Raw genomic sequence first — 14,265 nt, forward strand, 5'->3', positions numbered from 1 at the left:
TGGCAGAGATACTGGAGTGCTTTGCTTCTCCAGCTCATTTTACAGATGAGGAAATGGAGGCCAACTGGGTTAAGTGACTTTCCCAGGGTCACACAGTTATTAAGTGGCTGAGGCGGGATCTGAACTCAAGAAGGTGAGTCTTCCCAACTCCAGGCTCAGCATCATAGCCACTGCAGTACCACCTAGCTGTCCTACCCAACCATACTTTATAGTATAGTAAGAAAGGCCAACTCTTTGAAAAAAATCTTCTAATTAGACCCATCCAGGTGCAATTACAACAAATCACATATTTTTTTTTAGGTTGAGTAAATAGCTCCTTTTTTTATTATTAAAAACCTAGACAGTGTTTTAAAAAGAGAAAGTACTATACTGATGCTAAGGACATATATGATTCCTCTACTGACAAACAAGTCTGTGTTAGTTACACAGATAATTTTTAATGTTTATTCCCACAACACTGATCATTATTTTAATCCAAAGTATTTGAACATATGAAATAAAAATCCACACATACATTACACATGCGTGCACGTGCACACATACACACACACACACACACACACACAATTAAATTACTGTCTAGAATAGTCAGTCATCTGGCTTAAGAAAACCCTACAGTAACAAATTCCACACAAATATTTACTCTGTATATAAAGGTGTCACAGAACTCAAAGGGTGTCATGGAAACCCAATGAACACCTAGAAGAGCTGGAAGCCCCAGAAAGAAGTCAGTTCTCACCTGTAAGAAACACTGTGCGCTGATGATTACGTCCAGAAACTTCTTGAACTCTTCTTTAGATGAGTAGTTATTGCCCTTGAACCAAGGACATCCTAGAACAGAAGATCACAAATGAAGCCTCTGGCTACAGAAGGAAAGCTCCCCAAAGGACAAGCTCAACTACACATGCTCAGTGCCCCAGCACAAACAGTCCAAGGTAGCACAGGTTCCTGTCTGGTGCAGCTCAGCTGGCACTACGCATAGGGCTTCTCTTTAGAGCAAAAACTCCAGTAACTGGTCACGCGTCAGGAGAAGAGCCATCTGGGAAGCAGGTCCTGGCTAGCTCCCTCTTTTTCAGGGTTCTAGACTTTTTTTTTCTTACCTTCTTTTAACTCTTGACCCATCCAGTAATAAAGCCTCAGCCAGATGGTCTCATCTTGGACACAGTTCAGATAGTGTAGTAATGGAACGCTGTTGAGCACTGAGCACATCTGGGATGGAAGCTGCAAGCAAAATCCAGTGAAGTCTGTGAAAATGGAGGGGCTCTGGGGACAAGAGGACAGCCAAAGTGCTGGGCCGGGAGGAGCCTAGTCACTCACCTCAATGTTCTGGATGTTCTCCAAGAGCTGGGAGAATGTATGGAGCTTCTCTAAGGGAAAGGATTTCTGACCACTAAACATCACTTCCATGCTAGCTAAGTCATTTTCCTCATCCTGCTCTTCCTTGAAGATGTGACTGGAGGTGGGCTTTGGTATGAAGCCGCCAGAATTCCATTTCTGAGCAGAAAGACAACAACCCATTATCCTTTCACTGAGTTTGATCAGGCCCAGTCTTGAAAACACAAAACCCAGGATGAAAGTGGCTTAGTCCATGGTCTCTTACGTGGCTTTGATGAAATATCAGATTGAAAAACCTTTTAAAAAAGTCTTATCATCTGAAGGATTGGGATGAGGCTGTTTAGAAAGAAAGATGCATATCCCTGGGGTTGTAGACACTTACCTTTTGTTGAAGGTGGCTATCAGCTGCATCAATAGTTGGTGTCACAGATGGTAATGGGCAAAACCCATTTCTTTGTTTCACAATATAGACAGCTGCCTGCCAGATGCTATCTGTACTCTTAAAGTAGAACTGTAAATTAAGAAACCTGTTAAGTTTGTGGCCAACAAATCTAGGAGGCAGAGTAGCACAGATCCTAAAACCCTACCCAAATTGAAATCCAATAATTATGAAACTTCCTAAGCTCCTATAAATCTCCTGAAGAACATTTTTTTCTGCCCCTATTTTCTATAACATAAGTATTTTCCCTGCTAAGTAATTAAGACTCCTCTCAATTGAATCTTATAAATTTATAAATCTCCAAACGCTTCTTTAAAAATACAGAATTCCAATACTATTAAAGTACATTTTGATCATTCCAGTATCCAAAGAACACTGATCTCAACCTCAGTACAGACAGAACATTCCTTCAATTCCTTACCTTCCTTTTTGGTGGCAAAGAAATGGTAATCAAGTTGGGGCAATAGGATTTATACAATGACAGCAAGACCTGGAGATAAGGCTGCATCCCCTGCAATGTAAAAAGACTTTTAAATTCTGTACCCAGTAAGAGAACCTGAAAAGGATGGCGGAAATAAGAGAAAACTCCAACACAAAGTGGCCCCAAAGACAGCACAAGCCAAGAAAGTGTTAACACTGCTCCCCAGCTGAAGGTGAAAGAAGAAAACAAAGAATGTCCAACATGAGGTTTAGAGAAACTCCTCCCCCCTCCCCCCCACCCCCACCTAAGCCCAGAGTGTGCAACTTGTAGAACTGAGGCAACTGTTAATGGTATTTCAACCATGTTTAGTGCATAGACTTATTTACTACATCCTTTCCTCCTTGTCTACCTCCCTCTTCTGTCCATTCTCCCTACCAACAACTGGAAGCCATCCCTGTGACTGGCACCACCATCACTAGCACTTAGTCAATAAACATTTACTAAATACCTACTATGTGTCAGGCACCATGCTAAGAGCTAAGGATACAAAAAGAAGCAAAAGACAGTCCCTGCCCTCAAAGAGCTCATGATCTAACGCCTAGCACCATGCCTGGCACATGGTAGTTGCTAAGTTCGGTTTGAGCTATTACACTAGGCCTTTGGGGACATCCTGTATTTGTTGTTGAAGTCCTCATGTGCAGATCTGGAAATAGTTTATGCCCTCTGCCACAGTAACTTTTATAATTCAAGCACTGTAAAAATGTTCATGTGCAAATGGTATTGTCTCTTGGGCTAAAGCAGTTTTCATGGATTAAGAATTTAGTAGTGGGGCAGCTAGGTGGAGCACCGGCCCTGGAGTCAGGAGTACCTGGGTTCAAATCTGGCCTCAGACACTTAACACTTACTAGCTGTGTGACCCTGGGAAAGACTCTTTTTTTTTTTTTAGTGAGGCAATTGGGGTTAAGTGACTTGCCCAGGGTCACACAGCTAGTAAGTGTTAAGTGTCTGAGGCTGGATTTGAACCCAGGTACTCCTGACTGCAGGGCCGGTGCTCTATCCACTGCGCCACCTAGCTGCCCCAGTAATACTTACTCTTTAGAGCTGGTACCCAGGAACTTTCTGCTCATTTGACATATACATATATATTTTTTATTTTATTTTATTTTATTGGGGCAATGAGGGTTAAGTGACTTGCCCAGGGTCACACAGCTATTAAGTGTCAAGTGTCTAAGGCTGGATTTGAACTCAGGTCCTCCTGAATCCAGGGCCGGTGCTTTAGCCACTGTGCCAACCTAGCTGCCCCCTTCATTTGTTATTTTTTAAAACATGCCATCACATGACTAAGGTTTTCCTCACCTAATATTTCACTGGCTATCCTTGAGTCTACTCACCACCCTGGACTGGAGTTCAAGCAATTTCCTCACACGAAAGGGTTTGACTAGAAAAAGCAAAAGAAGCGAAAATGCATCAGGCATTGTGGGATAAGACTAAAATCAAAATATAAGCAAGCATTCAATCAATTCTCTATGGGACTCAGTTCATTCCACCTCTTCCTACAAATCAGGCCATGCATAGAGGACTATAATGGTCAGTTACGCCCCCCAGACAAAAAGCACCAAGAAATCACCATCAGAAGCTCTGGCAACGAAGCAACAGCCAAGAAGTAACATGTGGACTAAGGATGCTCACCGTTCTCCTTCTTGGTCAGCAGATACAGTAAGTTACAGACATAAGAAGCCTGTGAAGAAAGAGCAAGAATAAAAGGTGATTGAACCCCACAGTCATGTTCTACCTGAGCCTTTAAACTCCCTGAATAAGATAATTTCCTGAAGGAAAAGGGAGAGGTGCATGGTGGGTGTGATCTGCATATCAGAAGTGGGGAGGGCTGGGGATGTTTCCCATGGGCAGTCACAGAAGAAGAATGAGGGATGGCAGTTGGGCAAGCCAAGAGCTGCATCATAACCTGATGTATAATCCATCTCCACCACCTGGGTAATGATCTAACTCCATTTCAAGTGCAATGTTCCAAAATGGTGGAGAAAAGGCAGTGAGTTCTTGAACTCATCACACAATCGCTCCAAAAAACCTCCAAATACCGCCATAGGACAATTCCTGGAGCAGCAAAACTCACAGAAGAATGTGCTGAAATCATCTTCTAACCAAGGACAGCTTGGAAGGTCAGAAGGAGGGAGCTGCTGTGCTGATACAGGAGCGGAACCCAACCCCACAGTCACCCTGACACAGATCCAGTCCCAGGAAGGCCTCACCAGAGAAGGAGATCCCCAGAGCCTCTGAATCAGCTGAAGCACCAGTGTCGTCTGGAACTAAGCTCACAGTCTGGTGAGTGGGCTGAGCCCTTGGCAGGGGGGAGACTACAGGGGTCTATGCTGGTGCTGAGGCAGAACTTGGATTTTTCACCCCTGCTGGGAACCAGGAGGTAGGCTTGAATAGCAATGGCCCAGGTGGGGGAGGGACACAAGCTCGTCAGAGCTGACAACCACAATACACAAAGCTGGTTGATTAGCAAGTTGGTCTGGGGTCATCTATGGACCAGGAAACAGGCCGGGTGAGTGAAGAACCTGATCCTCCTTAAATCATACCACCTGGGACCTCCTGAAGCTTGGGATACTGCAGCCTGGAAATAGTGCCCCACTTTAAGGAGCTAAAAGTCTAGTAAAAAAAAAAAAGGCAAGATGAGCAGAGAGAGAAAGGTGAGAACCATAGAAAGTTTCTTTAGTGACAAGGAAGATCGAGGCGCACCCTCAGAGGAAGATGTCAACATCAGGGCCCCTATATCCAAAGCTTCCAAGAAAAATATTTATTGGTCTCAGGCCATAGAGGTGCTCAAAAAGGACTTTGAAGATAAAGTTAGAGAGGTAGAGGAAAAAATGGAAAGAAATGAGGGTGATGCAGGAAAGACATGAGAAAAAAGTCAACAGCTTAAAAAGTCAAATGGAAAAGCTCTCTGACAAGTGCAATGTTCACATGGTGAAGAGGCTTCAAATAGGCAGGGGGCACGCAGGGTGGGGGGCTAAGAAATGAGCACAGTAATGACAAATGACTCAATTCTGCTTTGCACAATAGAAGTTTAGCAACATAACTGTTACATTATGAGGTTTATAAGCCTCTTCTATCAAGCCTCCTCCTATCTGCTCAGCTGAGGACCTCACCTCATACTTTACTGAGAAAACCTAGGCCATTTACCAGGACATCTCTCTTCTTCCCATCTCACTACTCCTTAATGTCACCCCCAATTATCTCCTCTCTCTGATGACAACAGAACCCTTCTCTCCAAGGCCAACCCTTCTGCCTGGCCCCTTTCCATCCTATCTTCTCCAGCAGATGGCTCCACAGTCATTCCTGCTCTCTTTCTAATCTTACATCTCTTCCTAACTACAGGTTCTTTTCTTTTGTCTACAAGCACAACCAAGTTTCTCCCAGCCTTCAAATACTATAGATCCTACCAACCCCTCCTAGCTACTGTCTTATAGTTTTCTTTTCTCTACCACTCCTTTTCTTCTCATTCTCTTCTCAGCTTCTTACATCACTCGACTGAAACTGCTTTCTCTAGAGTTACTAAAGAGTACTTAATTGCCACACATTATCTCCTTTTCTTAGTCCTCATAGCATAGATATCTAGAACATAGAATAGATGTTCTCTCCTCAGTGGGTTCCCATACCACTGCTCTCTCCCACTTCTCTTCCTACCGCCCCTCACTGGGGATATTTCCCAAGGTGCCTTCCTGGGTTCTTTTCTCTCTCTACACTCTAATACGTAACTCTACCATATCAGCTCATGTGGTCTCAAATGACATCTGGGCCGTTGATTCCCTGAGCCATACATCCATCCCATCCTCGTCTCTCCCTGAGTTCTTATCCCACAACACCAACTACCTATTGGATGATGTGAACCGGCTGTCTCACAGGCATCTCAAATACAACAAGATGTTCTCCCTAATCCTTCTCCTATTATTGTTGAGAACACCGCCATTCTCCCTCCCAGCCACCAAGCCTCTCAACCATGGCGTCATCCATGACCCCTACTTGCACAAGCCCACATACCTGACCTGCTGTTGCTGTGCCATCTTCTCACTTGCACCACTACCCCAACTTTCATATGCAACCCGTTCTTTCCTCTCACCCAGAGGTCATTATCACCTCTCACCTGAGCTGCTGAAGTAGCCTCTCATTAGTCTCTATGCCTCAGAGCTCTCCTTTCTCCAATCCATCCTCCCCATAGCTGCCAAAGTGCCTTTACCCATGCTATAACCCTCTTCAGAGTATTATATACAGGATGATCAACTATAAACTACTACCTGGCATTTGAGATTCTTTATAACCTGGCTTTAGGGGCAGCTAGGTGGCACAGTAGATAAAGCACGGGCCCTGGATTCAGGAGGACCTGAGTTCAAATCCGACCTCAGACCCTTGACACTTACTAGCTTTGTGACCCCAGGCAAGTCACTTAACTCTCATTGCCCTGTAAAAACAACAACAAACAAACAAAAACCAAAACCCTGGCTTTGTCTTACTGTTCCAGCCTTCTTCCACATAACTCCCCTGCAAGAACTCTACATTTTAGACAAAGATTAAGCTAGGTAGCACAGTAGATAACTTGGCAGCAGAAGACACTTAACTAGTTATGTGATCAGGGACAAGTCACTTAACCTCTGTTTGTAAATGGGGATATTAATAGCTCCTAGTCATCAGACTGTTGTGAGTAGAAAATGAAAGCCTGTTTGTAGAGGGCTCAGCACAGTGCTTGGAACATAGCGGGCGACTGGTGTCTTCCTTTGGGGTCTTCTTGCAGTCCCTCACACAACACTCTATCTCCTGGCATTTCCTCCAGCTCTCCTCATTTCTACCTTTTGGAATCCTTGGTTTTGTTCAAGATGTAGCTCAAGCTTCTTTTTTTCTGCATAAAGCCTTCCCTGGTCCTGCCCCCCCCCCCCCCCCCCCCGCCCCAAGCTGGTGCCTTTCTCTCCAAGGCTAACCCATATCTGTAGCTTGTCCCCTCACTTACAATGGAAGTTTCCTGAGAGCAGGGACTCTTTTCTTTGTATCCTCAGGACCTAGCATGGTGCCTAGCAAACAGCAGACTCTGATTAAATGCTTGATCAGTAATTGTGCTAGCAAGTACTTGGTATTTCTTATTCACCACCACCTCTGAACTTGTAAATCAGTTCTGAGACTTTAGACATAATTTTAAATGGTCTGAATTTGGACATACATTTCAATTCAGTTATCTCCTTAATATCGTTCATTTTTAACCAAGCCAAACAAATTTTATGTGAAATATAATAGTTCTTTCTGTGAAATCTTGCCACTTCCTAAACAGCTTCTACCCATTATATACATCTGACATGACTAAAAGTATATAATTAAGCTCTCACTTAGAAATATATGTGCAGGGCTTCGGGGAGAATTGCCAAACAGTATCTTAGTATCTCATCTGTGAAGGACTGAAATGCCTTTCCTAACAGGATATGAATTTAGGAACTAAATATTTGCCCAAGTATGGAACTGTTAACTATCACAGCTGAAACACTGAAAAGTTGGACTGCAACCCAAATTAGATGCAACTGATTTTTTTTTGGGGGGGGGCAGGGAGAAAGCATTGTTTAAAAAAAAAAAAGTGGCGATCTAGTCCATGAAGCATGTGACCAACCTCAAACAAGCTGAAAAGAAGCCCTTAAGATTTTCATGTCAAATAGTTCTGCCTGAACCACACCAGAAGAGGCCAGACCATTCTTGCAGATGGTGTGCCAGCACCTCTGACTCAGGATCACCATCCATGAACATGGGGGTTCAATTTAGACTTAAGCACCAACCTCTAATTCAGAAACTGAGGCTGTGAGATATGCGTAAACAGAAGAAATCACCAAACGCAATGAAGAAATAAATTGGACTGAGAGAAGTCCAAGGGATATGCCCACAAGAAGAGAGTAATAACTTTATAAAAATTCCAAGTAGAGCTTCAGTGAAAAAAATATCCTGACTACAAGAAAACCTGCAAGAAATGAAACAAGAGAACTTCAATTTTATCTGAAACTAATTTTCCTCTTAAATCAATTAAAAATCATTTTTAAAGTGGTCATCCACTCCACCCAAGCAACTAGCTGCAAAGCAACTGAGAAGAAGCCCTTAAGGTTGTCATAGTCAAACCGTACCACCAGGAATAAAACCGTGTCACTCTCCTCAGATTGCTAGAAAAGCACAGCAGTTTCATGAACCCTTTTACGTATAAGAGGGGCAAAAAACCCCAACTGATTTGGGCTCTACGCCTACACAGAGAAGCCGTGCTCAGATCATAGCACAAGTCAGTCATGAATGGCCAGAAAGTGACACATCAACAATAAATAATGCGATAAAAGCAGCAAAGAAAGAGGATTCCAGGGGAAAGGTCCAGGCACTTCAAACTCAATGTCTCAAACTTAGAATCTTCCCAACAAAACTCTTCCCCCACCACCGCTTTCCTATTTTTGTCAGAAGCCAGGTCTCTTCAGTTCTTCCCAGTGGTCAGCAACAGGCCTCAATGTTTACAGCATATTTCCTTAAAGCTTTATGCAAGTCCTATGGAGCTTTACTGGTATAAAAGCAACTCTAAGCAACTCTAGGTTTTAAGGCCTGTGCCAATGAAGCACAGCTGTGGCAGGTCCTACCAGGTAGAAAAGACTTGAAGGAGGGGCCTAGTGAAGGACTAGAGTCAGACTACTCTCTGAGGTCCAGCCTAGCTAAATACAGACAAAATGATCAGGTTGAAAAGTGATCAAGTTTTTGGTCTCAACAATTCTCAAAGACTAACTAAATTTATAGAAGAGTTGTGATCTGCATTGGTGGAGGGAGATAAGGCCAGAGCAGCTAGGAGCCCCGGGGCCCATCAACAGAAGACTGGGCCAGCATTCTCCCAGGCAGCCCAGGCCCAACCTAGTACATAAGAAGCCTGGGTCTGAAACACAGCAGGAAACAGCCAGACAATGCTGGCTGGCAGGGTAGGCTGTGAGGAGGCAGGGCACAATTTTTGCGTAAATGGAGACATGAGAAATTATAGAAAATTATTTTCTGAGAAATGGTACATGAACACTCGTTCAAAAAACCCCTAATAACTGTCCTAGTAAATGATGAGGAAAAAGCATCAGAGGTAATTTTCTATCCCATCCTAGCCTATGTTCACAAATACCTCTTAAGTGGGTACAATTTGGTCCTATTCATTTGAAATCCATTTTAAATGGTATTCAGCAAAACATATGGTCAGCCAAAAAGCAGAAAGAGATGGATGATTGCAATGGTAGAGGGCAAAGTAGGGAACCATATTCAACTATGCAAGAGACCAGTTCAAGGTTCCAGATCATAAACTGCTGTATGGTGTGTTGGGGGAGTGTTCTTTGAGGGCCTCTTGGTCTGGAAGTCTCCTGAGGCACCATCAATCTCATCTCAGCAGTGTCACTTGCAGAGCTGCCTAGCACTACATCCTAAACACCAGCATGTCCCCTCCCTCTTTAAAAAAAATTTTTTTTTTAGTGAGGCAATTGGGGTTAAGTGACTTGCCCAGGGTCACACAGCTAGTAAGTGTCAAGTGTCTGAGGCCGGATTTGAACTCAGGTCCTCCTGAATCCAGGGCCAGTGCTCTATCCACTGCGCCACCTAGCTGCCCCTCCCCTCCCTCTTTTGACAGGCATGTAGATCCTTTTAAGGGAGGAGGGTGCTCTATACCTAGCTGTGTGGGGCTGATATAAACCTGCCCCCCTTTTTTTAAATTAATAAAGTATTTTTTTTTTCCCATTACGTGTAAAGACAGTTCTCAACTTTTGTTTATACAAGCTTTCCAATTTCAGATTTTTCTCCCTCCCTCCCCCCTCCCCTAGACAGCAGGTAATCCTATATAGGAGTGTGTATACACACACACATACACACACACACACACACACACACACACAATAACATTAAACATATTTCTGCATCATGTTATAAGAGAAAAATCAGAGCAATGACGAAAAACCTCAAAATAGAACAACAGCACCCAAAACAAAAGAAATAGTATGGTTCATTCAGCATCTATACTCCACAGTTCTTTTTTTTTTTTCCTGGATTTGGAGATCCTCTTCTATCATGAGTTCCCTGGAACTCTTCTGTACCATTGCATTGGTGAGAAGAATATAGTCCATCACAGTAGATCAACACTCAATGTTGATGATACTGTGTACAATGTTCTTCTAGTTCTGGTCATCTCACTCATCATCAGCCCACGCAAGACCCTCCAGGTTTCTCTGAACTCCTCCTGCTCATCGTTTCTTACAGCACAATAGTATTCTATTGTATTCATATACCACAACTTGTCCAGCCATTCCCCAATTGATGGGCATCCCCTCAACTTCCAATTCCTTGCCACCACGTAAAGAGCAGCTATAAATATTTTTGTACATGTGGGTCCTTTCCCCTTTTTTATGATCTCTGGGAAAAAGACCCAAAAGTGTAAACCTGCCCTTTTTAAGGAAGTCTGCCATCCTTCAGGCTGGAGCATGGCCATGGGTCCCCTACTGCATCCCTTACATATGTAAAGGCTCCTACTCTATGACAATCTCATTTGTACATGGCACCAAGAAGGCAACTCTAACCACTAGTGTAGGAAATAAATTACACTGCAGAGGAAGGAAGGAAGGAAGGAAGGAAGGAAGGAAGGAAGGAAGGAAGGAAGGAAGGAAGGAAGGAAGGAAGGAAGGAAGGAAGGAAGGAAGGAAGGAAGGAAGGAAGGAAGGGAGAGAGGGAGGGAGGGAGGGAGGGAGGGAGGGAGGGAGAGAAAGGAGGAAAGAAGGGAGGAAGGAAAGAAAGAGGCCTGCTTACAAGATCTAAAGATGACAGAAAGCCAAGACAATACTAGCCAATCAATATTAAAAAAAGATCTCGACAAAGTAATGACATAAAATTGAACTGGTATCAATGGAGTATCCTATATTTGGGTTTAAAAATCAACAATACCAAGGACAGGGTAGGGAAAACATAAGTGGGCATGACATTTGGGGGGGGTGGAATGACAAAATCTGGCTTGACTTTTTTTTTTTTAGTGAGGCAATTGGGGTTAAGTGACTTGCCCAGGGTCACACAGCTAGCAAGTGTTAAGTGTCTGAGGCCGGATTTGAACTCAGGTACTCCTGACTCCAGGGCCGGTGCCCTATCCACTGCGCCATCTAGCTGCGCCTGGCTTGACTTTTAATGGGCTGCAAATTCAATGTGCACCAACAGGGTGACAGAATAGCTGATCCATTAAAAAGATATGCGTGCCAGCTCTGTTGTCCTCATCAGAACATGCCCAGAGTTCCTGAAGGACCATGATAAGCCAGGGAACACTGACTTAGAAAGGCTACCAGGATGCTGAAGGGCCTGGAGTTCATGCCACATGAGGATGGTTGGAAAGAAATGGAGATATTTACCCTAGAGAAGACAAGACTTAGGAAGCAACAGGAAAGCTGTCTTCAAGAATGTGAAGGGCTGCCGTATGTTCTGCTTGGCCCCAGAGGACAAAACTAGGAACAAAGAATGGTTGGAAGAAGAAAAGAAGCACATCTCAATTCTGTTTGCATGCAATATCTAGGTCCCCCTCAAATGTGAATCCCCTTCAATCAAAGTCTAGATTCAAAGCAGGCAAAGGTCAATATCTACTTAAAACCATTAACTCTGGGTCCCAACAAATGTCTTTCCTTTACAGAATAGTTATTTCCCACAGTATCTCATACTATAGTGGGCAGCTAGGTGGCACAGTGGCCTGGAGTCAGAAAGACTCATCTTTCTGAGTTCAAATCTGGCCTCAGATTCTTCCTAGCTGTGTGATCCTGGGCTGTCACTTAACCATGTCTGCCTCAGTTTCCTCATCTGTTAAATGAGCTGGAGAAGGAAATGCCAAACCACTTCAGTATCTTTGCCAAGAAAACCCCAAATGGGGTCACAAAGAGTCAGACATGACTGAAATGACTGAACAACAACATACTATAGTTCTTGTTGAACAATCTACTGCAAATAGAAAGCACAGTGGTATCAAGGAACTTTCAAACAAGCAGCACGATATGAATCAAATGCCATCTCCTCCCATGCTCCCCATTCTGAGTCTCTCAGGCATTCTTGAGAAGCAATGGATTGGCTGTACTAGCTATGGTGACAGAACAGGCATGGATGAGCTTGTTATATATGGCCCAGGGGGCAAAGGCAACCCACAGAGTCAGCCTCGGCGGGGCGGTGGAGAAAGCAATAAGCAGACTGGGCCATGTGGGAGTTCAATATGGGCACTGTGGGCCCACCAGTAGAAGGAAGAAAGAAAGAACATTTATTAATGTCTCTTACATGCAAGGCACCATGCTAAGTGCTTTACAAATATTATCTCACTTGATCCTCACAACAACCCTGGGAGGTAAGTGCTATAATAATCTCCATTTTACATTTGAAGAAACTGAGGCAGACAGATGTGAAGTGACTTGTCCAAGGTTACAAAGCTAGTAAGTGTCTGAGGTTGGCTTGAAACTCAGGTCCAGTGCTCTATCCACTGAGTCATCTAGCTGCCTCAATGGAGGCTTAATAATGTGGAGAATTAGCCAGTAGCAGTGTTTCTCATACTTTTTGGTCTCAGGGCTTCTTTATACTCTTAAAAATTATTAGGGGCAGCTAGATGGCGCAGTGGATAGAGCACCGGCCCTGGAGTCAGGAGTACCTGAGTTCAAATCTGGCCTCAGACACTTAACATTTACTAGCTGTGTGACCCTGGGCAAGTCACTTAACTCCAACTGCCTCACTAAAAAAAAAAAAATTATTGAGGATTTCCTCAAAGAGCTTTTGTTTATGTGGGGTTTCTCTGCATTTAGCATATTAGAAATTAAAACATCTTAGTATTAATTATGAAGTAGTTTTGGTCCTAGGGACCCCCTGGGGGTCCAACATTGAGAACTGTTGGCCTGGATTATCAACAAATTCAGAATTAGAAGAAGAGTAGGGGGGCAGCTAGGTGGTGCAGTGGATAGAGCACCGCCCCTGGATTCAGGAGGACCCAAGTTCAAATCCGGCCTCAGACACATGACTCTGGGCAAGTCACTTAATCCTCATTGCCCAGCAAAAAAGAAGGGAGAGGGGAGGAGGAGGGGGAGGAGGTGGCAGCCTAGGGTCCAAAGATAACCAGGGGGAGGGGAGGCGCAGAGCTGATGTTAGGTCTCTGGGGCCTGTAGGGTAGTAAATATGTGCTTTGTACGGAATTGCAATCATTCTGTACACTTGTACCTACTGGTGCTATAGGCACTATGATGCCCATTTTCAAGATAAGCATGCATTATGTTCATACATCTGACTTACATGGCCAGTAATTACCACACACAACCCAGCATCATTTCAGCACCTCTGTACCAGCTAGAAGCTGAGGCTACAGAGATAAGGAAACAGTCTGGGCTTTCCAGGGTCTTCCATGTGCTGCTGCTATCCTAAGATCTCTGCATGTGATTACAGCCTACAACTGGGCTTCGAGACATTACGCATTATCAACTGTGTGAAACTATTATGTGGTCTATAGCATATAATTATGTACTCCATTTTTACACATGTTTCATAATAGTAACAATGAGCATTAATATAACACTTTAAGGCTTGCACAATACTTTACCTATGCTAACTCTTCTGAGGCTTATAACTCCGGGAGATAGGTACTATACTGTAGTATTATACAGATGAGGAAACTGAGGCACAGAGAGATTAAGAGATTTGCCCAGAGGCACACAGCTAATAAGTGTTGAAGCCTCCAAGTTCATACTCTCTCCACTGTCCCATCATGCTTGCTGAATGTAATTCTAATGTGGGAGACAAGACACAACACATAGCAGCTCCAAACACAGATGTCGGTGGTAATCATATACAGAAATCATATGACAGCACCAGCAACATGTGAGGACCCAAGATTCCTAGCAGACAGGCCACATAAAGCTCTAAACATTCACTAGAGTGAATGACGATTAAAAAAAAAAAACAACTAAAGAGAACCAGCTGCAAATTCCTCCAGCCAGTCCAGGGCTGCAGAAAAAGCCTGCCAGTCCTTCCTCAATAG

At 43.8% G+C, this 14,265-nt stretch overlaps 1 protein-coding gene across 1 annotated transcript in view; it reads right to left on the reverse strand.

Annotated features, from left to right (window-relative positions):
• CENPI (centromere protein I) overlaps positions 1 to 14,265 on the reverse strand; it is a 54,958-nt gene that overhangs the window by 23,446 nt on the left and 17,247 nt on the right. Inside the window, exons 6-12 of the mRNA XM_043974793.1 lie at positions 3,885 to 3,933; positions 3,587 to 3,633; positions 2,196 to 2,285; positions 1,718 to 1,846; positions 1,318 to 1,494; positions 1,101 to 1,221; positions 740 to 831 (exon numbers count right to left, since the gene is read on the reverse strand). Of these exons, the coding sequence (XP_043830728.1) occupies positions 740 to 831; positions 1,101 to 1,221; positions 1,318 to 1,494; positions 1,718 to 1,846; positions 2,196 to 2,285; positions 3,587 to 3,633; positions 3,885 to 3,933 (705 nt within the window). The remainder of the gene's footprint in view (positions 1 to 739; positions 832 to 1,100; positions 1,222 to 1,317; positions 1,495 to 1,717; positions 1,847 to 2,195; positions 2,286 to 3,586; positions 3,634 to 3,884; positions 3,934 to 14,265) is intronic.

Source organism: Dromiciops gliroides, chromosome X (assembly GCF_019393635.1).
Source record: "Dromiciops gliroides isolate mDroGli1 chromosome X, mDroGli1.pri, whole genome shotgun sequence".
In the NCBI taxonomy this organism is placed as follows: Eukaryota; Metazoa; Chordata; class Mammalia; order Microbiotheria; family Microbiotheriidae; genus Dromiciops; species Dromiciops gliroides.